We start from the raw sequence: 25,811 nt of genomic DNA, 5'->3' as shown, positions 1-25,811 counted from the left end.
ACCCAGACTCGTCCATCAGATTGCCAGATGGAAAAGCGTGATTCATCACTCCAGAGAACGCGTCTCCACTGCTCTAGAGGCCAGTGGCGGCGTGCTTTACACCATTGCATCCGACGCTTTGCATTGCACTTGGTGATGTGTGGCTTGGCTGCAGCTGCTCGGCCATGGAAACCCATTCCATGAAGCTCTCTGCGTACTGTACTTGGGCTAATCTGAAGGCCACATGAAGTTTGTAGCTCTGTAGCAATTGACTGTGCAGAAAGTCGGCGACCTCTTTGCACTGTGCGCTTCAGCATCCGCTGACCCCTCTCCGTCACTTTACGTAGCCTACCACTTCGTGGCTGAGTTGCTGTTGTTCCCAAACGCTTCCATTTTGTTATAATAGAGCTGACAGTTGACTGTGGAATATTTAGGAGCGAGGAAATTTCACGACTGGATTTGTTGCACAGGTGGCATCCTATGACAGTTCCACGCTGGAATTCACTGAGCTCCTGAGAGCGGCCCATTCTTTCACAAATGTCTTGTTTCACAGTCTGCATGCCTGAGTGCTTGATTTTATACACCTGTGGCCAGGCCAAGTGATTAGGACACCTGATTCTGATCATTTGAATGGGTGAGCGAATACTTTTGGTAATATAGTGTATGTAAAGTATAAAGAAACATGATGTGAATGAGCCTGTGTGTCCCTCAGGTGGCGTTGGTGTACCCAAACAGTGACCCAGGCATGTTCTGGGTGGCATTTTATGGCTGCCTGCTGGCTGAGGTCATCCCTGTGCCCATAGAGGTACCATTGTCTCGACAGGTAAGACTTGCACTGCTGCACGAGGAAGCACAAGGAAATAAATTGCTTTATGGTGAGAACTGATGAATGCATAATTAGATAGGGCTTTGTAGTCAAGCAGCAGACCATGAATTAATGGGAAACAAGGAACTGAGGAAGTTCTGGACAGGGTCGGAAATTAACATCTGGCAAATGCCAAATGATTGTAAAATTTGTCTTCGGCAGCTAAATGTGTCCTTGAGTATCTCAGTTATATTAATTTCTCTTGCACAGAAATTGCTGGGATTGCAATAAGTAACCAAGCAAGTTTGAAATGCACAGTACCTTGTCCAAGAAATAGCATAGAAAATGGACAGCGCTGAGTATTGCAAAAATATTTTTCTCAATACTCTAAAGATTATCTAGGCCCTTGTATTGACATGTATTGTCTCTGCACTTTATTTTGATATGATGTTTTTATGACATCTACATTTCTGTGCAGTATGCACAATACTGATTTAATAAATTGGAATGGGAATTTTGAATTCAATTGTTTAGAGTAACTCCACAGATATTAATTGTCTTAGTTTTGTATACAGTCCTGTCTTGTGTATCTAAGTCTCTTGACCCATGTCTCTCTCTGTAGGACGCTGGCAGCCAGCAGATTGGCTTCCTGTTGGGCAGCTGCGGGGTCGGCCTGGCGCTGACCAGTGAAGTGTGTCTCAAAGGACTTCCCAAGACGCCCAGTGGAGAGATCATGCAGTTCAAAGGTCAGCCAACCCCACTGTACCTCTGCTGCTGGATCAGCAGCCGTCATCTCTTTCTCAGCCTCATTGGGACCCATTAGATGGACTCATTAGAGGGAATATGTGATGTACACTGGCCAATTTAGATCAACTGTGTGTGTGTGGGTGGCTTGGTGGTCACTCTGGATGTAAAATATTGTTTAGTCAGGTGTTTTTGGTCAACACCAGTGGGGAGACAAGGTTAAAAGAGGCAATTCAGTGCTGCTCATCATCGGTGTAACTAAGTGGGACTTTTCATTCATCTCAGCTTAAATATTCCCATATGAATCTCCATGTTGTGTAATGTGTGTGATGTTTTTGTTCTGCAGGATGGCCGAGGATGAAATGGGTGGTGACAGACACCAAGTACTTGACCAAACCTTCCAAAGACTGGCAGCCCCACATTCCCACCGCCAACACAGACACTGCCTACATAGAGGTACTGTTCTCTATGCATTAGTTCACTGGCTTTGGAGAACTCTGGTGCCACCAAAAATTGACCATTGACCAATTGACCACACTTTTTTTTTGTTGTTTTTTTAATTTTGGCATCTTATTACTCATCTCTAACTCATCATGCTTGAAGCATGGGGGGTTACAGCCTCTCTCTTGTTTGGACTTTTCCTCTTACACTCAACACTAAAGGGGACTCCTTTTACCCAAAACTATTTAACGACCTTTCTTAGGAACTTTGACTACTTAACTGTCATTTTTTGTCAGTTTTTGTCTCTCTTCAGTATATTTTACTCTAGCTTCATCTTGTTATATAGCACTTTGATTTTTGACAAGTCCTATATAAAGTGTCACATTGTTGTCACTACTTGACATACTTTCCTGTGTTTATTTCTGTTTCATGTGTTCTTGTTTTGTTTCCTTGACATTTCTTTGTGTGTGTATGTGTGTCTTTCTCTTTCTCCCACCTAAGTACAAGGCCAGTAAGGAAGGGACAGTGATGGGAGTTGCTGTGTCCAAGATCTCTATGCTGACCCACTGTCAAGCCCTCACCCAGGCCTGTAACTACTGTGAAGGTGAGAACCCAACACATAATGTTGCATAAAACTCTGAAAATATCCAGAGTTATTATAATAGTCGTTCACTCCGGTGTCAACTTGTGACTGTACACAACTCCTTTAATGTGTATATAAATTTGTTCATTTGTGTGTGTTTCCTATCTCAGGGGAAACACTGGTCAATGTGTTAGACTGCAAAAAAGATATGGGCTTGTGGCACGGTGTCTTAACGGTGAGTTGGAATATACACTTTTTCCCTTAACCTTTGCATATAGTACCATGTGACACTCATAAAATGTATATTTGTCTTTGCAGAGCGTCATGAACAGAATCCACACCATCACAGTGCCGTACGCAGTCATGAAAGCCTGTCCCATGTCCTGGGTGCAGAGGGTCCACATTCACAAAGGTTCAGCTCAGTCCAGTCTTAATGTCTCATCTTCATCTGTAAAATAAAAACAGTGTGTTTAGTTAGTTAATTTATTCACACATACAAAGTAATGGAAAGAAAAAAATCAGCCTAGAACGTAACAAATAGAACAGTACAGCAAAAAACAGAATATATAAATGACAATGAATAAAACCAAATTCCAAACACTATTTCTAATAGACCATATATTAATAAGGTGTCCCCTGTCTTATCGCAGCACGTGTGGCCTTGGTGAAGTGCCGTGACCTCCACTGGGCCATGATGGCCCACAGAGACCAGAGGGACACCAACCTGTCTTCCATACGTATGCTTATAGTGGCTGATGGAGCCAACCCATGTGAGTCCCACCTGCATGAACGTAACCTCTTTTATAATGAACTATATGGTCATTTTATACACAGGTATATGGCGACATACGATGTTCCAACCATTTGCACTCCATCCTAGTGACCTTTCTGTACACTGTGTGTCATCAGGGTCTGTGTCGTCATGTGATGCCTTCCTGAATGTGTTCCAGTCTCACGGCCTGAAGCCTGAGGTCATCTGTCCATGTGCCTCTTCTCCTGAGGCCCTGACTGTGGCTATACGCAGGTACAGCATCGAAATACTCATACTGACACTTGGGGAACAGTCATAGTTGCATATTGAAGAACAAAACGGTTTTGTCTACAAACAGTAGTTTTTACTTATTACAAGAAATATATATTCATTCAAGTGTTATTTTTTTTGAGAAAGTATGAATAATGGAATTTGCCTTATTTTATGCCTTGTTTCAACATAATGACACTTGTTTTCTGAAAATGTGCAACTGTGTTGGAGACAAGTGGAGAAACATCACATTGGCATAATTGCCTCCTTTTCCATTTTTGTACTGTAGAACACATTATTTTACAAAACCACTGAAGTGTTGCATGCAATGAGAGCAGTTTTGTCCACCAATAGTCCTCACCCTCATCTTCGTTTTTTACTTCCTTCCTGTTTGGCCTGTTTCATCATTCTCACACTATCACTTCTCTTTTTTGTTCTTCCTCCAGGCCTGGTGCACGTGGAGCTCCTCTGCCAGCAAGGGCCATCCTGTCCATGGGCGGCCTGAGCCACGGGGTGATCAGGGTCAACACAGAGGACAAAAATTCTGCCCTCACTGTACAGGATGTGGGCCACGTCATGCCTGGAGGTCAGCCATCGTAAACGGCTGTAACTGGCAGTGCAGCCACTGTAGATTTTGCTGCCAAGTGTACACCAGAAGTCAAGTACTTGATATGCATTTGGCACTAATGTGACGTGTGTCTGTGTGTGTTTCAGCTCTGATGTGCATTGTGAAACCAGATGGGCCTCCCCAGCTGTGTAAGACAGATGAGATAGGCGAGATAGTCCTCAACTCTCGCGCTGGTGGCACCATGTACTATGGCCTGCCTGGTGTGACCAAGAACACATTTGAGGTCTGAATTCCTCTCTGAATCTAATCTCACAATATTAAGCAACACAAGCACTAATCTTAACCTTTCCACATTTCCTCCGAATTACAGAGCAGGGTATTAAAACATGTTATGTAATTGTTATGCAAAAGGTTTGTAGGGATCAGGAATGTCAACATTTGAATACCTTCAAATGCAAATGGTCAAGTATTGACCACTGAGACCCACTAGATGGAGCCAAAGAAATCATGATGTAACTGCATCAAGTAGCATTTTTCCTTTGATTTACTGAATAGAAGCGTCAGAGCCTTCTGAAGCTTAACTACTCACTGTAGTTGTTGTGGTATGTAACAACAAAGTTCTTTCACTAAGAAAGTGGAAGTTTCAGAAAGGCTGTGCACACTTCTTAGTAAAAGTATTTAAAGCTTCAGGGGAATTCCAAACTCTTCTCATAAGCCCCTTAGGGTTTCTTTGGCTATTTGCATAGTTTGCATTCCGTTTGTTCTTTCACATTTTAACTAAACCTAATGCACTAAAGTCATAATTTATGTATGGTAGAGATGTGAAATCTGGTATGAATGTAAATCTTGTATAAGTTTACATAGTTGAATTCAAGGTCTAATCTCTCTCTTAATCTGCAGGTGATCCCTGTCAATCAGGCTGGAGCCCCCATTGGTGAAATCCCCTTCACTCGCACTGGCCTCCTGGGTTTTGTAGGACCAGTAAGGCATACATAGTTTGTGCATAAAAATAATTTCCTGCTCTATCTTAATATAACCCTAATTTGACTGAACTACAACGGAAGTGCTGTTGTGTTCTTTCTGAGTAAAACCTCTGACTGCTCCACAGGGCAGTCTGGTGTTCGTTGTGGGGAAGATCGAGGGACTGTTGATGGTCAGCAGCCGGCGGCACAACGCTGATGATCTGGTGGCCACTGCACTGGCAGTGGAGCCGGTCAAAACAGTTTACAGGGGGAGGTGAGCCTTTCACTGCTCCCTATGTACTGGCCTGTGTGTGTGATTGAAAAAATATTCTGGCACAACTTCACCCATTATCAGGGCACAGAGAATAGACAGGTTACACTGGGGGAGAGGAAATTCCAGAGACACTTTCAGTCTTGAAATTAACAAGCCTGACAAAGGCCACATACTGAAATGAGTTGATTGTACTAAGAAATATTTTCTCACGGTACACAAGTATTGCTGGAATTTCCTCTTTGCCTTTGTGCATCTGTGTGTACACATAAAAAGTACAGATAATTTTTGAGCCAGGACTTTTTGCAATCAGAAGCATTTAAATAATTTTAAAAAAGCATAATGCAAGTGAGTTGACACGGTAGTATATCACAGCTGAGCAGATGGTGGTGCAAATTATGCTAACAAGTTGAAAAGTGTTGTTCAACTGTAAAGTATCAAACCTCAGTATAATAATACGCAATATTTGATTAACAAATATGATCATTTCTTGCTATAAATGTGTAAGGAATGTCATCATTATCTGAAGTTTTTTACTTAACACATATCAATGTTGTATTGGCCCAGAAAATCCATTGTCACTATGGCTTTAATTCTATGATATTTAATTGATGCAGCATGGAGAAAAAAAAAAAAAACTGATTTCAATTGCCATCCTGGAGCTGGTAGGATTCACTGTGTGTGTGTGTGTGTGTGTGTGTGTGTGTGTGTGTACTGTGCTCACACCTCTGTCCATCCTGCAGGATTGCTGTGTTCTCGGTGACTGTGTTCTATGATGAGAGGATAGTGATTGTGGCAGAGCAGCGGCCTGATGCCAGCGAGGAGGACAGCTTCCAGTGGATGAGCCGAGTACTGCAGGTACACCCACCAGCACCATGCCCAAATTCAACATAGAATATTCTATCAACACTGTTTTGCTGTCATTTCCAACATTCAATTATTATGATCCTAATTGCGTCACACACAAGTAGTTGCCCTTCCTCTTCCTCATGATTTTCGTTATCAACATGATTAATAATTAATAATTAATAATAATTATCAACATGTTTGCACACACTTTTGCATCCAAACATATGGTATATCCTCTGTTCGTCCATTATATCCCGTATATCTTGCCTCTACCGAGCTTTTACCTCCATAAATGACAGGTTTAGGGTTAGAAAACAGACACCCAAAAGGCCAAAAATATAAATAAAAAATAAGAGCCAGAAGACCACTTGAGTACATTTAATACATTTAATTTGCTCAGGTAGCACATAAATGCGGAGTGTGTAACGGCACAAAGAGGTAGCCATATATATAACAATGATCTCAGTTTTGTACACCAGCAGTCTATATGTGCCAGTTTTATGCAACTCCAGACCACCTGAAAAGTGGTCTGGAGTTTATCAAACCACACTGGTATCTTGAGTCCATATTGAAATTACCAATGTGTGTTTTCTATACAGGCCATTGACAGTATTCATCAGGTTGGCCTGTACTGCCTTGCGCTCGTCCCAGCCAACACCCTCCCAAAGACGCCGCTCGGAGGGATCCACATCTGTGAGACCAAGCAGAACTTTCTGGAGGGCAACCTGCATCCCTGCAATATCCTCATGTGCCCTCACACCTGTGTCACCAACCTGCCCAAACCCCGCCAGAAACAGCCAGGTAAGCCACTGATATTGCAGAGTGAAATGTTTGAGGCATGATTCGACTTATCAATTGATCAAGTTTGGCCAGCATGCATCCACACAGGCTGGTTATTTATCTTTGGGGTTGTTTCACTGTTATGGTAGCTGTGATGTAACTCCAACTAGATTTACATACTCCTTAAAATCTCCCACTGTATTGATGACTAATTATCTTTGTTCTGTGCAGTGGGTGTCGGTCCAGCTTCCATCATGGTCGGCAATTTGGTGGCAGGGAAAAGGATTGCTCAGGCTGCAGGCAGAGAGCTGGGTGTTGTTGAGGACCAGGATCTGATCAGAAAGGTACCGCCACACAGACCCCAAACCATGCTTTTTATCACAGTCACCATAGAAAATTACACTATTTGTCATTTCATAATAGATACCGTATGCCATCTCTCTATTAACACCTGGATTTTGTGAGAACATTACTTCTTAAAGGCAGATTATGCAGTTTGAAAGGGGAGTACACCCCGCCTCTCCCAATGCCACTCAGTTCTCAAAAGAATAGAACCTAGAAATGCCTCAGGTGTTCAGGACAGCACTTTAAACCCATGATAACTTAAGATATAAGAGCATTTCGCCCCATTTTTATGTTTTTGTGAACATTTGACATCCGAACTTCAACTTCAAGACAGGCAGTTAAACGTTTTTCATTCCTTCTATGGATTACTAGTCTTGGCATGAACCTGAGGGGTTTGATCCCTCCTCATCCTCATCCTTTACATGAGTAAACAAAGTGGTGGGCCCTCCCATTTGAAACTGCATAGTGTGTATTTAGGGCTTTGTGTTATATTAATGCATCAATCATTGTACATTAAAAGCTTTGTGTAAAGATAGATCTGTTCCAATTAAACTGGTGTGTATACAGGGCTAGATTTGTTTACCCAGTAGAGATTAGATCGTAGCTTTCAGGGGAAATGGAATCTGATTTGTTATCCTAAAACTGTGATTCTGTTGTTCTGCATTTATCTTGTTTTGGTTGGGCTTTAGCTCTGTATGTGGCCCACCATGATGGTAAGATTCTGGTCTGGACCGAATCGTCGTTGCTTCTGCTGCTTCTGTCAGTCAGATGTGCTTTTGTAGCCGTGAAAGCCTGATGGCCACCAGCAGCAGCTTGACCTAAATCACAGAGATCACTGTCCTGGCTGGCTCCTTGGTCAGCAGGGGTCCACACACTAAATATACTTCTACCAATGTGCCTAAACAAAGGGAAGTCTACCAGGCCCAATCTGCAATCATCTTTTAAAAAAGGGAATCTGCCAGCAGCTCACCAGCTTGACCGAACCAGATGCTCAGCAATAATTTACATTCATAATAGCATTTATTTAAATGAATGAAAAAATCTTCCACATGCATCGCAAGCCATAGAATGCAAGTTTAGACTTATCAGTATTTTATCCTAAGAACATTTAAAACTTAAAACTGCAGAGGACCATCTAATTATCTGCTGTTAAATATTACTTTAATGTCATATGTAAATAAGTCCAAAAAATAGAAATATGAAATGTGGAAATGTGGCATTTCAATTAATTCTTCAGTGTGCACCTCTGCTTGCTGTGTTGAGTAGCTGTGTGTGCTGTGATGCTCCCATGTCCAGCATGGCTTGGTCAGTGGCCAGGGCAGCCAGTCTGCATGATGTGCCCACTTTCTGCAGAGCACAGCCACCCTGACTGAGAGAGTGGATAGCACCAAGGATGATTTCAGACACTGATATTAAGCTGGCCAGCCATATGGCACTGCTGAATACCATGTGTTTATGTTCAGAGAATGTCAGTGTTTAGTGTTTTGGTTTATTTTATTTGTTTAATGTGCATACTGTATATTGTTCACTGCCTTTAAAGGCCTCGTACTTTTCCTTGGATTCCTAAGTCCTGTCCTGTACACTGGCTAGTTCCTGAGCTTGTTGGTGGTTTACAAGGCGCTGGCTGCCTTCCCTGTTGATTGCTATTTTGTCTCATTATTGTGACCAAAATAAAGATAATATTGGTCTGGTTAAGTGGAACTATGACTATAATACATATGATCTTATTTGCTTGATTATATCTTGTGGATTTCCCCTGATTTTTTGAAGTTCTCTTTACTAAAATAGAGTATGAAGTTTTGGTTTACCTCACAGCCTGAAAGTTTTAAGATAATTTTTCCCGGTGTATTTGTAGCACCTAGGATTAACAGAAATGGTACACACTGGAAACTTCTTTTTCAAGGCTTGGCAAAACCGTTATGAGCCCTAGTTTGAAATTCCCCAAGCTTGTTAGTTTCTTACCGTGGATCCAATTTGCTTCCAGCCAGGTTCAAATGCCCCCAGCATGCCCTTGCACTTGCAAAAAAAAAAATGTTGTCTGGACACTCCCACGCTCCTGTTGTGTGCTTGTGTGTACCTTTGTGTTTACCAGAAAAACACCTGATACACAACCTCTGTTGTCCCCTTTCTCTGTTTCGTTATTGGCTCCAAAGTAGCCAGAGGTCAAAAGTGTCATTTTAATGTCAGTACGTTATTATTTTAAAAAGCCTTCTCTTTTCTGTCGCATGCCAGTTCAGTTCAAGCTGAGCTAATTTCACCAGTGAGTGGACTAAACACTTTGTTGTTGGATATGTGAACTCCAAGTTTTTGTGCTGACACAGTCCCTCTCTCTGTTGTTTCTCAGCACCAGTTTTTGTCTGAAGCTCTGCAGTGGAGAGCCCAAACTGACCCAGACCATGTTCTTTATGTGCTGCTCAATGCCAAGGTAGAACACACACACACACACACACATAAACGATGCATCACACATATTCTGATACATATAAAATTGGTTTCATCAGTGTTCACGTCATATTCCCCGTCATCTCTAATTTGGACACCTAAATTTCCCCCATGATCCCTCATGATCCATTTTGTGGGGTCGTGTTTCAGCTGTACCTTCTCTCTGTTTTCGCTCCAGGGGGTAGCAGTGTGCACAGCCACATGTGTCCAGCTGCACAAGCGAGCTGAGAAGATCACTGCTGCCCTGATGGAGAGGGGTGGCCTCAACACAGGAGACAACGTGGTGCTGCTTTATCCCCCAGGTGAGCTGTCTCCATCCAGACACACACATAATAGACACACATCTCCCAACTGTAGCTGATAGATTAATGAGCTATCCTTCAGTAAAACAAATCACAATTTGCATTTTTCACATTTTATGAGCCATTTCCTGTCTTTTTTGTGCTTCTCCAGGTATCGACCTGATTGCTGCCTTCTATGGTTGTCTCTATGCGGGAGTCATCCCTGTGACAGTGAGGCCGCCCCACCCACAGAACCTGGCTGCCACCCTTCCTACCGTGCGCATGATCATTGATGTGAGTACAGTCCACCAGGATATTACTGTTGGCAGAAATGAGAAACAATCTTAACAAGTAGTACGTCTGTTTTAATTACTAATCTCCTCCAGAGGTGGAGAATGATTAGACACATGGACTGAAGTACTGTACTTTAGGTTTTGAGGTACTTGTACTTTATTTGGGTATTACTATTTTTGAAGACTACTTAAATCACTACTTTTATCTCATTGCATATCAAAGCAAATATAGCAGTTTTCACTGAACCACATGTATCAGATATGCAAAACATAAAATAAATTTAACCACCAATCTATTTAACATAACTTTAAAAAAATCAAAGACAGATTGCTATTAAGCACCATAATAGTAATGTCTGTTATTCACAAGGAATAAGAGGCACAAACTAATTTTGATCATTTATTAGCAAATACTAAAGTGTACCTGGTTCTGTATAATCTTAAATAATGTTGTATTTTAGTCTATTTATTTAGTTTATTTCACTCTGATTTCCCTAGACGGTAACAAAAAATAGAAGAATAGATAAAACAGAATTCCCTGCTGGCATCAATAAATTATAAGTCAACAGTGCCACTGTTTGAGTAGCACTTGAATAGAGGAATTTTACCACAGTATGTTTGTAGCAAACTTTTTCTTGAGTAAAGGATTTGTGTACTTCCTTCATCACTGAACCTGTCTGTATTTGTGCGTTTTTTGTGTCACAGGTGAGTAAAGCAGCTTGCATCCTGACCACTCAGCCCCTCATGAGGATCCTCAGGTCCAGAGAGGCTGCTGCCAGCGTCAATGTCAAGACATGGCCCACCATCATAGATACAGGTACAGGACTCTCCTGAGCTCTGTTCAGATGAAGTAAATAATCCAGGAGAGGCCGGAGTTTACAGTGATTGAAGAAGGTTGGGTATGATGTGAAACAGCTGTTACCCAGTCACTATAAGCAGGGCTTTGAGTGCCTGTTTGGCTTCTTAACACATCATTGCAATAAAAAAAGAAACAAATGCATATAGGACACACACACATAACAAAAGCAAAAAGCTGGGACATAAAGTTGCATTCTCCCTCTGGCCACAAGATGTCCTGCTTTCTCTTTATCTCTCCATAAACCCCTCGGAGATATGGTACTGTTTTCATTTACCGTTCATTAACTTATTGGGAAAAACACAGTCAATTCAGAGTTTCATTGTGTGTGAGCGCAGAAGGTGATGAATTTTATGCAGATTAGACTCTTTCTGAATACCTTAATATGTACAACTATTTCCCCATTAATAAGGTCTAGAAAAGAAACTTTAAAAACCTGCCCATAACAAGAATGCAACTTGAGATAGGTAGAACTGGAATGTAGCCTTGAAATTTGCGATGAAGGTTCATTTTTACAGTTTAAATCAATAGTATAAGTCCTTGTATTCAAGAAAAAACAAACCTTAACAATTATCAGGTTGTGATGCATTCTTATTAGGAGGCAGTAGCACAAGACAATCAAATGGAGAAGCACATGCAAGAACGAAACCAGAAGGCTTCAGGAAAAGTCCCGAGTATTTAGGCTTCCTTCTTACCATATTAAATGAGAAATTATCTTGAATATTGTGTTTTTTGTCCCTGCGTGTGCTGTCCCATTTGAACACCTTTCCCAAGCTGAATTACCGTGATGTCAAATCAAACATGAAGGTAATTCAACTCAGAAAAAAATTGGCAAGGGAAGTTCCACTGGTGACAGATTCAGTCCACTGCCGATCCCTGTTGTGTTTGTCCTGTCACCCGCACATAAACTATGATGCCACCTCTGTCTCATTCATCAGACGAAAGGACAGGATATGTCCTACTTATTTACACTGAAAGGTAGAACTTTGTTTGACTTGAAACCAAGGAAGGAAAGTCAGCCACCAACCAAAGTCAATAAAGAGAACATTTTGTGTGGCAGATAGGTTAGTCTGTTCTTAACAACAAATGCCGTGATGTTCATTTCTTTCTGAAAATCAGATTGGCTGGTTAAATGGTAAAAGCAGGTGTGTTTTTTTTTTTTTTTTTTTTTTTTTTTTTTTTGTCAACTAATAGGCAGTGGATAAAATAGTTTACTGCCTCGGTTGTGACTATTCCTCCTCCCTCTCCTCCCAGATGATCTCCCCAGGAAGCGGCCTCCGCAGATCTATAAGCCCCCCACAGCTGAGATGCTGGCCTACCTGGACTTCAGCGTGTCCACCACAGGCATGCTGACCGGAGTCAAGGTAGAAACTCTCACAAATCAATAGGGTGGGAAAATTTGATTTTACTTAAGTATCGCGATACTTGTCATACCAGCCTGTCTGCAAGGGGTCTAAATACTGCTCTAAATTTAGGCTAAATTTTGGCCAGGGAGAACTTGCATGGCTATTTTAAAAAGGGTCTTTTGTCCTCTGACCTCAGGATATCTCAATGAAAATTATTTCTGTGGGTACCCGCAGATCTCCCCTTTGCAGATTGCCCACCTTATGCTAATGCCAGTTTGGGGCACAAACCATGTTGTTTGCATGCAGTACAAATGTGTTATTCTGGCCTATTCTAAAATGGTGTCTTTCTGCATAATGGGACCTAAATCATATAAGTTGGGTGTGACTTGAAAAGTGAGAGTCATCCAATTTTGTTTGTGTTATGATGTTAGCCCCCATATTAGCCGTATCATTGTAGTGAGACCATTTTTTGAAACGTGATATAAGTGTATAGACCTATTGTGACTTTTAGGATAATCACAGGTTTATGGAATTTTACATCCAAAAACTAGAGGACAATTTAAAAAAATGCAATAAATCTCAAACATCGAATTGCAATATGTAAGAATTGCAACAGATAGCGAATCGGCACCTAAGTATCATGATAGTGTTGAAGCAGGAATAAACATATTGTCCCAGCCCCTCAAATCATATGATAGGACTTGAAGAAGGTGCTGTTGTACTTTGTTTAGTTTGAATCTCTTTAGTCGGGTATATGAATGACTTTACTTTGCCAAATGCTGTAGATGCATAATGAAGGACTATTTTAGTAGATGCCATGTCTGCAAGAAGAAGGCTCTTGTTCAGTATCGCACTCTGAGCTGATTTGTTGACAACACAAGTCGCTATGTAATGGCTTATGTTGTTTGTGTGTGTCTTGTCAGATGTCCCATGCGGCAGTCAGTACTCTGTGCCGCTCCATTAAGCTGCAGTGTGAGCTCTACTCCTCTCGCCAAATAGCCATCTGCCTGGACCCGTACTGTGGCCTGGGCTTTGTCCTGTGGTGCCTCTCCAGGTAACACACACACATGCGCACACACACTGAACATTACATTTCATAGCACATGCTTTCCATACAAATGTTGAGTTGTTGCTGTAGCGAGTGTGTTTTTGGGCCAGTGTTTACTCAGGTCACCAGTCCATCCTTATCCCTCCTCTGGAGCTGGAGAGTTCGCTGCCTCTGTGGCTGAGCACGCTCAGTCAGTACAAGATCAGAGACACTTTCTGCTCCTACTCGGTCATGGAGCTGTGCACCAAGGGCCTCGGCACCCAGACAGAGATACTGAAGGTGAGAATCACACGCATACACAGTCTGACACAGTCTGACACCTAAGGAAATTACTGTCATCAATTCTGTAAGTACTGTGAAATTATAAGTACAACAAAATATATGTTGTAAATGATCATTTTTAACAGACTAATACTATTCTTCATGTGGCAAATAAGAACCTGTCATTTCCCTATCTATTGGCAGTATTTATTTTATTTTTTTTTTTTGGTTTTGTAATTATTCATTCATAGACCGATGAGCAATAGCCAGTTATGTCAAATGCTGTTTTTTTTCTTGGTAATAACATTAAAATGGGAAAAGGGTGAATTTGAAGCATTTGAAAATAAGAAGTGTGGTCTTTAAGGTGCTATTGCTATGCTCAGTCGATCCATGTGGGGACACTCAGGTTAAAAATGTAGCTATTTGCTGGTGCCTTTGATAAAAGTTTGCATCAAAACCTCTGTACACGTGTGTATAAAGCTCAGTATATGATTACTGTTGCAGTATGAATAACGTTTTCCATGCATGTCTCCAGGCACGGGGTCTGAATCTGTCATGCGTGCGGAGCTGCGTGGTGATAGCAGAGGAGCGGCCTCGTCTCTCCCTCACCCAGTCCTTCTCCAAGCTGTTCAAGGATCTGGGTCTGTCACCCCGGGCCGTCAGCACCGCCTTCGGTTCCAGAGTCAACCTGGCCATCTGCCTGCAGGTTGACCTGCTGCTCATTCATTCCACTCCATATGGACACACACTGAATTGCCATATGATTTCATGACGCATATTTACCTTTCGTAATGCAACTGTTGTAGTGGGTTATTAAACCTTTAGACACTGTCTGCGTTCTTTTTTGATGTTTTTATTTTGTTCTTTTGAAGTTCAGGTTATATTTCTTTGGTTTATAAGTATTTATTTTTAATACTGGGTTTTTGACAGATGCTGGTTGAATTTAATGTCAAAAAGACTTCTGTGTAAATGTATTGTACTGTATGTATTGCTGATGATACATGTAAATTAGAGAGTTGAATATATTAATGTCCTAGTCATAGAGGTAGGCCATATTTATTTCTGCTGTTCTCACTGTGTCTTTGGCTGTTTGATTAAAATTGAAAATACTATAACACCCCAACGTTCCTCTGTATGTTTCCTCCACCAGGGCACGGCTGGACCGGACCCGTCCACTGTCTATGTTGACATGAAATCTCTGCGCCATGACAGGTAAGACTGATGATACTTTTAGTCGGTGTAAATGCAGCATCAGTGAACACGACTGAGCCAACGAGAACTGAGATGATAGATTCTTCACAGTGATTGCGATGACTGACAGGACGTCCTCTGTCTGTCTCCTTCAGGGTGAGGCTGGTGGAACGAGGGGCGCCACAGAGTCTTCCACTCATGGAGTCAGGCACTGTAAGTATTGATTATTGACCAGAAACCTTGTTTGAGTACTTGTTCCTGTTGGCCGTAGACCTAGAGAAACAGTAGAGCTAGAGTAGCCTCAAGCTAAACCCTTCCCCCCTCTTATGTTCTGCTCTTAGATCTTACCTGGAGTGCGGGTGATCATAGTGAACCCTGAGACCAGAGGCCCTCTGGGAGATTCTCATCTTGGGGAGGTGAGTGGTCATCAAGGGGCCACGGGACACTGATATGTGGATGTTTCATTCTTTTCACTTTCTTCAGTGATGCTCAGACATGTTACATAATTATGAAACTAAGCAAAGCTGCAGTTTAATCAGCTGTAAACTTACTGCAAGTAACATCATCAGATCCAGATCTGGAAATCCACAACCCCGCAATGCATAGAAATGCATGAGCAAAAAATACAATATAATAATACAAATGTATGCACATGAAGGACACGACAAATTCATTTTTTGTATTTGTCATGTGTTTAAAAACTTTGTAGTTTTTATTGTTTTGAGGACCAAAATAAAAACTTGATACAGAAAACTTCAGATGAACTACATACCAAAATCCACACCACTGTGATTACAGAGATGTACTGGGTATGTTCTCAGCTTCTTACTTCTCACGTAATGCTATTTGTCCACTGTCACTCAGGATAGTGTATGCTATAATGTTGGCATGGAGCACCAGAGTGAATGATGTACCAGGGACATGAGAATAACTTTGTTTTCTGTTTTTTTTTGTTTAACAGATGAACTCACCAATAGGCAGTGTCCCAAAATTTCAGTTTTTTCCTGAAGGCTGTAAACACTTTTGATTTTTATACATTATCAAAAATGTTTTGTTTTTTATTTTGCTGGTTTGCTGGTTACTAAATCCCAGTGAAAATGGGAAAATATGATTTAATGGGTTTTCACTTCAGTCCTCTTGGCAGTAAAGGCTAAATTTTTAAGGGTATTCAGACTTTGATATCCACTGCGGTTTGGATTACACTGCTGAGGTGTATTTTAATAGCATATTTATTCTGATAGGCTCCAAATTTGCTTTTCAGTATGTTTGGAGTCTTTGTTTCAGTGGAGAAATGGAGAAGATGGGTGTGCCCACATTTGTGTCTCTGGGAGCTAAATGTTATGTTTGATGAGCTCCAGAGCTCCAGCATGGTCTTTCAAACCTGGTGGTTGTTAGTCATACTAAAGTTTTTTTTTTCTTGTGCTCATTTTGGGACAGATTTATGTGTGAGTCACAACGATTTTGGGCAAACTGCCTGTTGAAATTTCTGGATTCTGGCAGATTGGCCATGTACTCTTTCAGACAGGGAGTCCATTTGCTTGTAGAGAGTGGACTCTCTGGTACAGAGAAAACTAGGAACAACATACCACTGATCAAACCATGTTGAACATGTGACACACAGCCATATGACTATAGCAGAGGTGGACACAAATTAATTCATTTGAATACTGATGTTCTTTTATCTCAGATTTGCTGTAATCTCTCTTAAAGGAAAACTGAGTTGCTCGGATGGACAAAGACTGACAGTTTCCTCATACTTGATACGCTTGTCTGTGTTCAGATTTGGGTGAACAGCCCCCACAGTGCCAGTGGCTACTACACCATCTATGGAGAGGAGAGCCTGCAGGCAGACCACTTCAACACCAGACTCAGCTTTGGGGAGCCCCATACTCTCTGGGCCAGGACCGGATACCTGGGTTTCGTCAAGAGGACCGAGCTGCTGGATGCAAGCGGAGGTGAGGCCACTGCACCAACAGCTAGCCCGTAAAATACATCTGTCTTGAATGTGAGGGTTATCTACCTAAACTGTGCTGGATTACTTCTTTGATTATCTGCATTTCAGATTAGCATAACAGTGTCACTTGCAGAGGTGACTGTTTTTTGGGGTATTTGCCTTTCTGAGTGTACATAACTGAATAATCAATGCTTCTCTGTTCCAGATCGTCATGATGCCTTGTTTGTGGTGGGCTCCCTTGATGAGACGTTGGAGCTGAGAGGGCTGCGCTATCACCCGATTGACATTGAGACCTCTGTGTCCCGAGCTCACCGCAGCATTGCAGAGAGGTGAGGCTCCTGACTTTGTTTATGCAATTAAATGGCATCGGTCATAGGCATCAGATATAATTTTCTTTACACAAGCTATACTCACTGTAATACACCATGACCCGTGGTTCAAGCATTTATTTGTGTTATAGAACAGTAGCACACTCTATATTCTATGTGTTTATTCTAAAAACCTCTCTCGCTCCACAGTGCTGTGTTTACATGGACCAACCTGTTGGTTGTGGTGGCTGAACTGAGTGGCTCGGAGCAGGAGGCCTTGGACCTGGTGCCCCTTGTCACCAATGTGGTCCTGGAGGAGCACCACCTCATCGTGGGGGTGGTGGTCATCGTGGACCCCGGGGTCATCCCCATCAACTCCAGAGGAGAGAAGCAGAGAATGCACCTGCGAGACTCCTTCCTGGCAGACCAACTGGATCCCATCTATGTGGCCTACAACATGTGAAGACCCTCCGCCAACTGATGAAAACAGAAAACTGAGCCAGGCTCTGAGAACAGATGAGCGGGAGAAGGACTGGGGCGACCCCAGTGTTAAACCTCAGTCACACACACACAAACACCACAGATGTGGGGATGGGGGTGCAGTAAAAGTACTGTAGTGAGCAAGTGCTCCCCTCTTGGAAACAGCAGTTCATTCACTGCTTCACTCTGCTGGATCACTGTAATCCAGGTTCACTGAGGTTGCCACTGGGGGAAAATGATTTTTCTCCTCTTGATTGTGCGGGCATGCACTTCTCTCAACTGGAGGAAAGTAGTCTTCATCCACTCTCGGCATCCCACCTCCTCATCACAGCTCCAAACCATGATATTTTTTTTTACCAGACATTGCATAATTTTACCACAGAGAAAACTTTTATTTCTCACCTCCTTTCATTCCTTGGTTTTCAGCCGAGCCTGTACCATGCAGCCCCCTCTGCTTGTGTTTTTTTTTTTTTTTTTACCAGCCATTCTTGAAAGCAGGGGTGGCACCCTGGAATGGGAGAGGCGCTGGATATTTCCCCATGCACTTTACCTCCTCGCACCTCCAAGTTATTTTCCTGTCCAGCCCACCTCCACGGGGACACCCCCCACGATTGCTGCTTCACACAAAGCAAATCCCCATCAGTATTAAAGTGCCACCAGCACGTGCAGCCCATGTGGGCAGCGCTGACATGTTACCTTTCTATCAGGTGCACCGTGGCTTTCACCACCTATCGCATATTTGTCAATAGGTATGCCGTTGGCGTTCACAGTTTGAAAACGTTCTGCAGTACACCTGAATTATTTGTTGCTGTGGGAAAATAAAGATTAGCTTCATGAGCATACAGCCTGCATAAAAGACAAGTAATGTTACTTTGATGGACAGAAACACAAGTCCTTGATATACTGTGTGAGTAGGAGTTGGTTCATTAGATAGTTCTTACTGTGATAGTACTAATATTGAATTTTCAAAATTTTAAACACAAAAATCTATTGAAGGTGAGTCAAAGCTATACCTACCGTTGTTTAGGTATGCATGTTAATTGGCAGTGCAATCAGTGTCGACATGTGAGCCTGTTTATTTACTATGCTGTTGCATTCAGTAGGAAATACTGTGACAAGAGGTCACGAGGACATTGATGGGCTAAATATTCAGGCATGGCTGTCAGGGTTACACAGTATGAGTCACTGTTTCCTGGCTTGAACAGAAATGCCCCCACCACTAACTTGCAGTACGTGTCTTTGTGTAGTTTCCCATGGCAAAGCAAAGAGCATCTTTCATTTAATATTAGCATCACAGTTGATTAGGTAAATGTGGATTATCAGAAGGCAAGTTAGTGCCTTTATTTTGCACCATCATGAAGCATGACATTTGTGATCATGGACTGGTGAATTTCTAAAAAGTAGGTATCAAGAATAAGGACAAAACCTTGCCTTATTAAACCTGTGGAACTTCAGTATTTTTTATTTTTTGGTTAAAGGCTTCATTTATGGCAGTACTATTAGCATAATTAAAGAAGTATTCCACCATTTTGACATGTGGAATCGGACACCGGCTTATTATTATTGGCACCACACTCGTATCACAGTTTTGATGGGGTGTCTTGTCCTTTTCAGTTTATGGTCATGTTTTTTTTTTTTTTCCTAATTTCATCATGCCATTTAAATCCATTGTTTCTATCTGTAACACTGAAACAAATCTACAAATTAGGAATTAACAATAATCAAACTGTTGTAAAAGGCCCATGTGTTAAAAATGGCAGAATCCTCCTTTAAAAGAAAAGGGAGGTTATAAAGGACAAGGATGTCGTCTGTATACTGTATTTTAGAGGTCAAATACTGTACTACTTGTGTTAATGTGTACATTGAACTTTGTTGATAAAACTTGACAGATCTTTCATACTTGACAGCATTTTTCTGCATCATTAATTTAATGGCATCACATTGCAAAAAGGAAGAAAAAAAAAAAAACAATTTCAACTTATTTTGGCAGGAAGTAACAATGTGCACTTTCCCAATACCATTTTACATGTGTGAGTGTGTCCACCTGGGAGTGTGAGTGTGTTAATCCAGTTTAACATTGATATTCGGCTATTCAGCAAAGTTTGTCCTTCACAAGACAATGATCCCAAACTATTGAACCATTTTTATTCTGAATGCAAACTTTCTTTGTTATCTGCATATTTTTTTTAATGTCGCCTCCACTGTATTTTAATTCTTTCCATCCAAATTGGAACTTAATATATTTTATAGGGGTTTTATCAATATTTCTTTGAAACTGCACAACTTCTGCAAACGATCGGTTTGATTTATAAGTAGTTTGATATACTAGAAATTGCTATACCAACATTTCCATTCAGTGACGGACATTGACATGTTTGCAAGCCAGTCTTTTTGGGCAAGGTTGAATTACTCATAAATAACTCTAAGTGAGGCTTTTGAGCTATTTTGTGGTAATTGCTTTGTTGCTACTTTTCACTCCAAGTTTTAATAAAGGTTTATAATTTCATGCCGGCCTTCAAGCCTTTTCAATAGACACTGGTGCTATCTATACAGGAAAGTTTGAGTTTCATATGACGACAAGTGACACTGACAGACTTCAGTCCTCCAACGTCATCACACAGAAGGTGTAGAAGATTTCTTCCTGGTCGCCCTTTTTTGTGTGAAAAAAAAACCCAACAAAAAACAAGTCATTTGGTCATTCATTTTCAGTGCTAATACTTTCATACTTTGACTCATGCTCATTTCTGTATTTAATTTGTGAGGCATCATCAAATTTTCATCAATTCTGGGATCAAAAATCTGTCCATGGGCAAACTGACATGGATGTTACAAATTGACATACCCACCGTTTCCTTCTCTCTATTTATTTAAAATCTCAAGTTGTGGTTTTGTGTAGAATGGCATATATTTCTCAACTCCAACTTTATTCTAAGCACAATATGTATTGTACTGGTGAGGTAATGAAATTAGGATCTTTCACACAAAACTCAAGGGCCCAAAAATGTATACCTCAACAACTGTCTGTACACTATGCATAGCCGAGCTGCAGCAAAGACATTCTGAAACAGTCAATGGTGCGATAACTTCTAACTCAGAAAATGCATTCATGTCCTACTTGACAAAACACTGTCACACTGTCATTGGATGTGTCTCATGTAAAATAAAAAAGGCTTTGTCACATTTTCTTGTGCTCTTTCTTGCAAATTTCTCTGGAAGCTTCAGGATTCAGCTGCATAAAATATAAATGGCAACTTCTGTCCACCAGGTGTCAGGCAATCTACCTCCTCCTGAAAATTAAAGAGGTTTAGCTCCACGATGACATCACAGGCCTGTTCCTCTCAGTTTTGGCTACACCCATTCAATTTCTATGGCTACATCTTCCTGCTGTATTAGTTTCTGTGGCTGTATAAATATATATGGGCAAAGCTGGTAAACATGCTTTGTTCTCATACATACTCTGATAATATGAAAAGTATGATAGCTTTCATCCTTCTCATCTTTTTTCAAATTTTGTTGAACTACGTAACACTTAACTATCTAATGCTGAAAATCCCCAAATCCCAAAAACAGATTAAAAAATCTGATAAGACAGCAGGTGCCCTATGAACAAATTAGATTAGATTAATTTTTGAACCTGAAGTATAAAAAATTCTCTAACTTGACTAAAACACTGTAAATTATCCTGTTTTCTATACAGTGCAGGAGCTACAGAAAGCTACAACTGCTTGGGATTGTGTTCTGTAAATTTGCCAAATTCAATGCCTCTTAGCATTGTAAAATTTAAAATTTGAGTCCACTCATGTTCCACTTGTTAAAGTCTGACACTGTGGCTTTTTTCTGGACGACAGAACAAGTCGTACATGTATGTATCACTAACTACTGTGGAGCAAACGAGGCTCACTCTTTCCGAGTTTCAGTGGCAAAGATGGAAACGGATGTCAAGACTGAAAACGATGCTGTGAGTTATGGCAACATTTCATCATTAACCTCGACAGTTTCATGCTACCAACATGCAATCTCAAAATCCATAAAAAACAACATCTTAACCCTTCAACTGTCTGCCATTATATTTAATGATGACGCACTGTCTGTCTGTTTTTCAGACGAGTGTCACAAAAACGACAGATGAGAGCAGAGTCAAGGTGGCCGGGCGATGTGCAGCGGACAAGGATCCTGCCTGAGTTTTCCTCAGCCAGGCTGTAAACCTGCTGGTTCGAGCGTACACGCCGGGCCTTTGAGGCCGTCCGCACTCGTCTCCAAAACTGGTCACTCCCACCAGGTAGAACCTCTGCTCGTCTTCACTGTAGCACTGCAGGGGGCCCCCACTGTCACCCTGAAACCGGCACAGCCAACTTATGAGACTCATACAGCCTAGGAATGCACATCTGTGAGTTCAAAACATTTATCAATTACATTTTTTTTTTTTATCAATCATTTAAGGCATTTATCATCTAAAAATACCAAACATTTGCTGGATGCAGCTTCTCAAATGCTATGATTGGCTGCTTTTCTTAGTTTCATATCATTATAATAAAAAGTGTATTTTAGGTTTTTTTCATTGCCTCTGAGATTTATTAAGCAATTTTAAGAATCACTTTCAGTCCTGGTAACTTCTGGTGACTAAAAAGGTCAAATACTTAGTTGCAGACCTAATGAGAATCACCTGACAAGAATCAGCAGACCCGCTCTGCAATCCGGCACAGATCATGTTTTCTGTGATGAGGCCGTCATACCAGTCGATCAGGTTACATATTTGTGTATCGATGATCTCCACCTCGGCTTCTTGCAAGCTGGCGGCCTTCTCCCCTGAGGCATAAAGACAACACTCACCAGGTTGCAGCATGACACTAACAATAACAATAATAATGTGATGCTTTTTTTGATTCCAACATGGAAATTTGCCCTCTACAAGAAGCTCATAATGCAGGATGCAGAACCAGATGGAAATTCAGTGTCTTGCTGAAAGACACTTCAACTTGCTGGCACGAGGCCATGTATCCAGGTCTTCCCATTGAAGCGGTTTTCCCTATAAGTATACCACCTCGCTACCCAACAGCAGCTACTTATTTCATAATAGTGCAATGGCGTCAACAGATACAGGAGCTGGAGTTTTAGACTGACCGTTGTATGAGGTGCTTCCCCATCCGGTGATGAAACAGTGGCTGAGGTTCAGGGTGAACTCGTGGGTCACATTTTCCACGGAGCAGATAGGCTGGACATGGTCATTGAAGTGCAGCGGAGAACTGAGGCGCACAAGAGCCACATCATTGTTCATCGTCGCTTCATCGAAGCTCTTGTGTGTTTTGAGAGAATGGACAAAGCGGGTCTGGGAGTGTTGACCTGGTGCTGATAAAACACTGACTCCTGCCACCACCCTGAAGTACCTTTGGCTTATCCTCCTGCAAGTCAAACAACCATGCAGTGAATCAGAGGGATGAATTAAACTATTTAATGACCTTGAATCTTTGGTGGTTTTCAGTTTATTCTCTTCTCTTAAAACTTGCCAACCCACCATCTTCTCTAATGTGCAATCGGTGGCAACCTTTATTAGGTCCACCTGCACAATCTAATACAATCCAATAAAACTGTTCTGCCATAAAGTTTACTTTTATGATGCCTATAATGCTCAGGTTTTCTTTTTGTCACAGTAATAGAGGTGTTCATTCAATTCTGTTTTTGGTACTGAGCTCATAGTTACTGCTGCTGTTGCGCTGGACTACATTTTATTGAGAGGTGTTTCCACTATTCTGCCCCCCTCATTTATATAAATAGGGAGGGCAAAAAAATTAGAAACATCTCTCAATATAATGTAGTCCAGTACAAGACCTCTGCAAACTACAACCTCAATAAGAAACATAGAATTAAATGTATACATTCAACAAAAACAAAACATTATAAACTTTGTTAAAAGGTAGAATTTAGGGAAGAGTTGTTGCATTGAACTGCATTAGATTATACAGGCGGATAAATAAAAAAGTCGCCACTGAGTGTGTGTGTGTGTGTGTGTGTGTGTGTGTGTGTGTTGTGGACATACACACACACACACACCCACACACACACCACCACCACCACCATCATCTTTGTAATTTATACTCCCATTGTATCTACCATTCATTTATTTGTTGCTACAGACTTACAATGGATGCATGTACACACACACACACACACACACACACACACACACACGCATACAGAGGGAGACAGACAGAGTATACCACCTTTATTGGTATATTAGGGTCCCAATGAGTGAGCATTTCATATACCAGGTGAGGTATGCTGGGTGCAATTTACTCACACGGGCATGAACCCTAAAGCATCCTACTGAGTTCAAAAAGAAGCTCATTTTAAAAAAAAGTTACTGAGTTACTTTCTAGATCTGTCCCCTGCAATTCTAAAAGGGGGAGGAAAGAGTTCAAACTATGTGTTCAATTGGGAAAAAAGAGAAATTACTAAATACTGAACATAATTTGTGCTTTGCAACGGATGTGATTTAAAATGTAGTTAAGCACACTGCCAAAGCAAAAGTATACTTCACCCTCATGTTACGTTCGATTTTACTAACATCTTTTATCAGTTGGGGTCAATTTGACCCCCATGATTTAAAGCTCCAGAAAATTATTATAATAATAACTGTTACTCAGGTTTATGTGTCAGGTAATTCATGTCTTGTTGACTACCTGAATAACCATTCAAGTAAAACATACCCAAATAATGTTTTTCCCTCCCAAATCTCACTTTAACTGTCAGTGGTTCTCTCCCGACTGTAAGTATGGTTATGTTAGGGTCTTAGAGCACAGGGAAGGTTATTGAAGATTATAAATGGCATGTCATAGTTCCTCAGAGTCATCCAAACATCTAAAACAAATTAATGTACAATGCTGATATTTCTAATATGTCTTATACAGCTTATAAAAAAAAAAAGCCTGGAGTCAAATGTTATTAGTACATTCCACCCTTATAGTATACATAGTTAGTTAGTTAGTTAGTTAGTTAGTGTGTGTGTGTGTGTGTGTGTGTGTGTGTGTGTGTGTGTGTGTGTGTGTGTGTGTGTGTGTGTGTGTGTGTGTATTTCTCACGGGCTGGTGTTGAAGCAGTGTGCAGCGGTGAGCACCCAGAGCCGGCTGAGGACCGCCCCGCCGCAGAGGTGCATGGCCCGGACCTGGATGCTGACCTGCCAGGGCCAGGCCCCCTCCGGAGCCTCCTGGCCTCCGACGATCCGGGACCCGCCTGGAGGCCCCACCAAGCGCCGCTGCCCGCAAGCTGGAAAAAACAAACAAACAAAACCTCTGTTTTCACATCATTTTTTCAAACTAACACCGTGTTATGACAGCAGCTGAATACACCGGTGTACCGTTACTGTTGAGGAACCGTCACTTCGAATGGCGTTTTTGAATAACGGCAGTTACTTTCGGTTAGCTACATTAGCCTTAGCTAGCTTGTTTTGTTTAGTCTTCTGCCTTGGTTTTACTCACAGTTTTGTGTCGAAACCTGTGAAAACACACACAGTGCAGTCATAAAAAGTACAAGTGCTTTATAATCCATTTAGTTTTAAACTTCTGAGAGGAGTTTTGCAAACAGAATTAACCGGAAAGTTCCCTCGGCTTCGTCACGTTGTCAGGTAAGTTTAGCCTGTTACTCTAATGCATCACTAACTATGTGGGCATATTGTTTATGTATTTATAATTAAATACTATATCAAATGACATAACTTACTTATTTCATATAGCCTATTTCAAAAACGTTTTTATTTTTTCAGTTAATTCAATGCAGTTCAATTTAATGTGTAAGCCTTATACTACGTGGGGAGATTTAAAGGACGCAATACAACCACATTAAAAAAAATACATGACAGGACAAGATACCATTTGTATATTTGTCCTACTAAACTGCAGAGGTCAGTCAAATTCATACAGGATTCATATGGGCTAGTTGAAATTATAATAGGCCCAGTCAACTGTTGTCCACTATTGGAAACCTCACGATGAGACGAGATACGTTTCCAA

At 41.3% G+C, this 25,811-nt stretch overlaps 2 protein-coding genes across 3 annotated transcripts in view; one reads left to right on the top strand and one right to left on the bottom strand.

Annotated features, from left to right (window-relative positions):
* Positions 1-20,976, top strand: part of dip2ba (disco-interacting protein 2 homolog Ba) — a 47,057-nt gene extending 26,081 nt beyond the window's left edge. Inside the window, exons 11-39 of one of the 2 annotated variants that reach the window (XM_030055115.1) lie at positions 692-802; positions 1,407-1,530; positions 1,875-1,984; positions 2,471-2,573; positions 2,723-2,787; positions 2,871-2,964; positions 3,203-3,322; positions 3,462-3,576; positions 4,020-4,159; positions 4,288-4,424; positions 5,042-5,122; positions 5,250-5,377; positions 6,118-6,232; positions 6,823-7,024; positions 7,235-7,347; positions 9,693-9,773; positions 9,969-10,092; positions 10,244-10,365; positions 11,070-11,181; positions 12,475-12,584; positions 13,490-13,620; positions 13,725-13,893; positions 14,411-14,581; positions 15,026-15,087; positions 15,222-15,279; positions 15,408-15,482; positions 16,847-17,021; positions 17,226-17,349; positions 17,539-20,976. In XM_030055115.1, coding sequence (XP_029910975.1) covers positions 692-802; positions 1,407-1,530; positions 1,875-1,984; positions 2,471-2,573; positions 2,723-2,787; positions 2,871-2,964; positions 3,203-3,322; positions 3,462-3,576; positions 4,020-4,159; positions 4,288-4,424; positions 5,042-5,122; positions 5,250-5,377; positions 6,118-6,232; positions 6,823-7,024; positions 7,235-7,347; positions 9,693-9,773; positions 9,969-10,092; positions 10,244-10,365; positions 11,070-11,181; positions 12,475-12,584; positions 13,490-13,620; positions 13,725-13,893; positions 14,411-14,581; positions 15,026-15,087; positions 15,222-15,279; positions 15,408-15,482; positions 16,847-17,021; positions 17,226-17,349; positions 17,539-17,791 — 3,525 coding nt within the window. In that variant the 3' untranslated portion in view covers positions 17,792-20,976. The remainder of the gene's footprint in view (positions 1-691; positions 803-1,406; positions 1,531-1,874; positions 1,985-2,470; positions 2,574-2,722; positions 2,788-2,870; positions 2,965-3,202; positions 3,323-3,461; positions 3,577-4,019; positions 4,160-4,287; positions 4,425-5,041; positions 5,123-5,249; positions 5,378-6,117; positions 6,233-6,822; positions 7,025-7,234; positions 7,348-9,692; positions 9,774-9,968; positions 10,093-10,243; positions 10,366-11,069; positions 11,182-12,474; positions 12,585-13,489; positions 13,621-13,724; positions 13,894-14,410; positions 14,582-15,025; positions 15,088-15,221; positions 15,280-15,407; positions 15,483-16,846; positions 17,022-17,225; positions 17,350-17,538) is intronic. The other variant, XM_030055116.1, reaches the window with a different exon arrangement.
* A 931-nt stretch (positions 20,977-21,907) lies between these two features.
* On the bottom strand, positions 21,908-25,365 carry LOC115362526 (transmembrane protease serine 12). Its single transcript, XM_030056485.1, has 5 exons — positions 25,281-25,365; positions 24,885-25,068; positions 22,930-23,207; positions 22,472-22,614; positions 21,908-22,141 (listed from the first exon to the last, which is right to left on the bottom strand). Exons 1-5 carry the CDS (start codon positions 25,321-25,323, stop codon positions 21,908-21,910), a joined length of 882 nt encoding a protein of 293 aa, XP_029912345.1. The 5' UTR covers positions 25,324-25,365.
* Between the last annotated feature and the right edge of the window lie 446 nt (positions 25,366-25,811).

The sequence above is a fragment of the Myripristis murdjan genome, chromosome 7 (assembly GCF_902150065.1).
Source record: "Myripristis murdjan chromosome 7, fMyrMur1.1, whole genome shotgun sequence".
NCBI classification, from domain to species: domain Eukaryota; kingdom Metazoa; phylum Chordata; class Actinopteri; order Holocentriformes; family Holocentridae; genus Myripristis; species Myripristis murdjan.
This window is presented reverse-complemented; position numbering and strand designations above follow the sequence as displayed.

What these genes read in the sequence shown, in the direction of transcription:
- LOC115362526 (XM_030056485.1), bottom strand. Translation starts at nt 25,323, where the DNA reads ATGACTGCACTGTGTGTGTTTTCACAGGTTTCGACACAAAACT. An exon ending in ACAGGTTTCGACACAAAACT is followed by an intron (nt 25,069 to 25,280) that starts GTGAGTAAAACC and finishes TGTTTTTTCCAG; the next exon opens with CTTGCGGGCAGCGGCGCTTG. An exon ending in GGTCTGCTGATTCTTGTCAG is followed by an intron (nt 22,142 to 22,471) that starts GTGATTCTCATT and finishes TGCCGGTTTCAG; the next exon opens with GGTGACAGTGGGGGCCCCCT.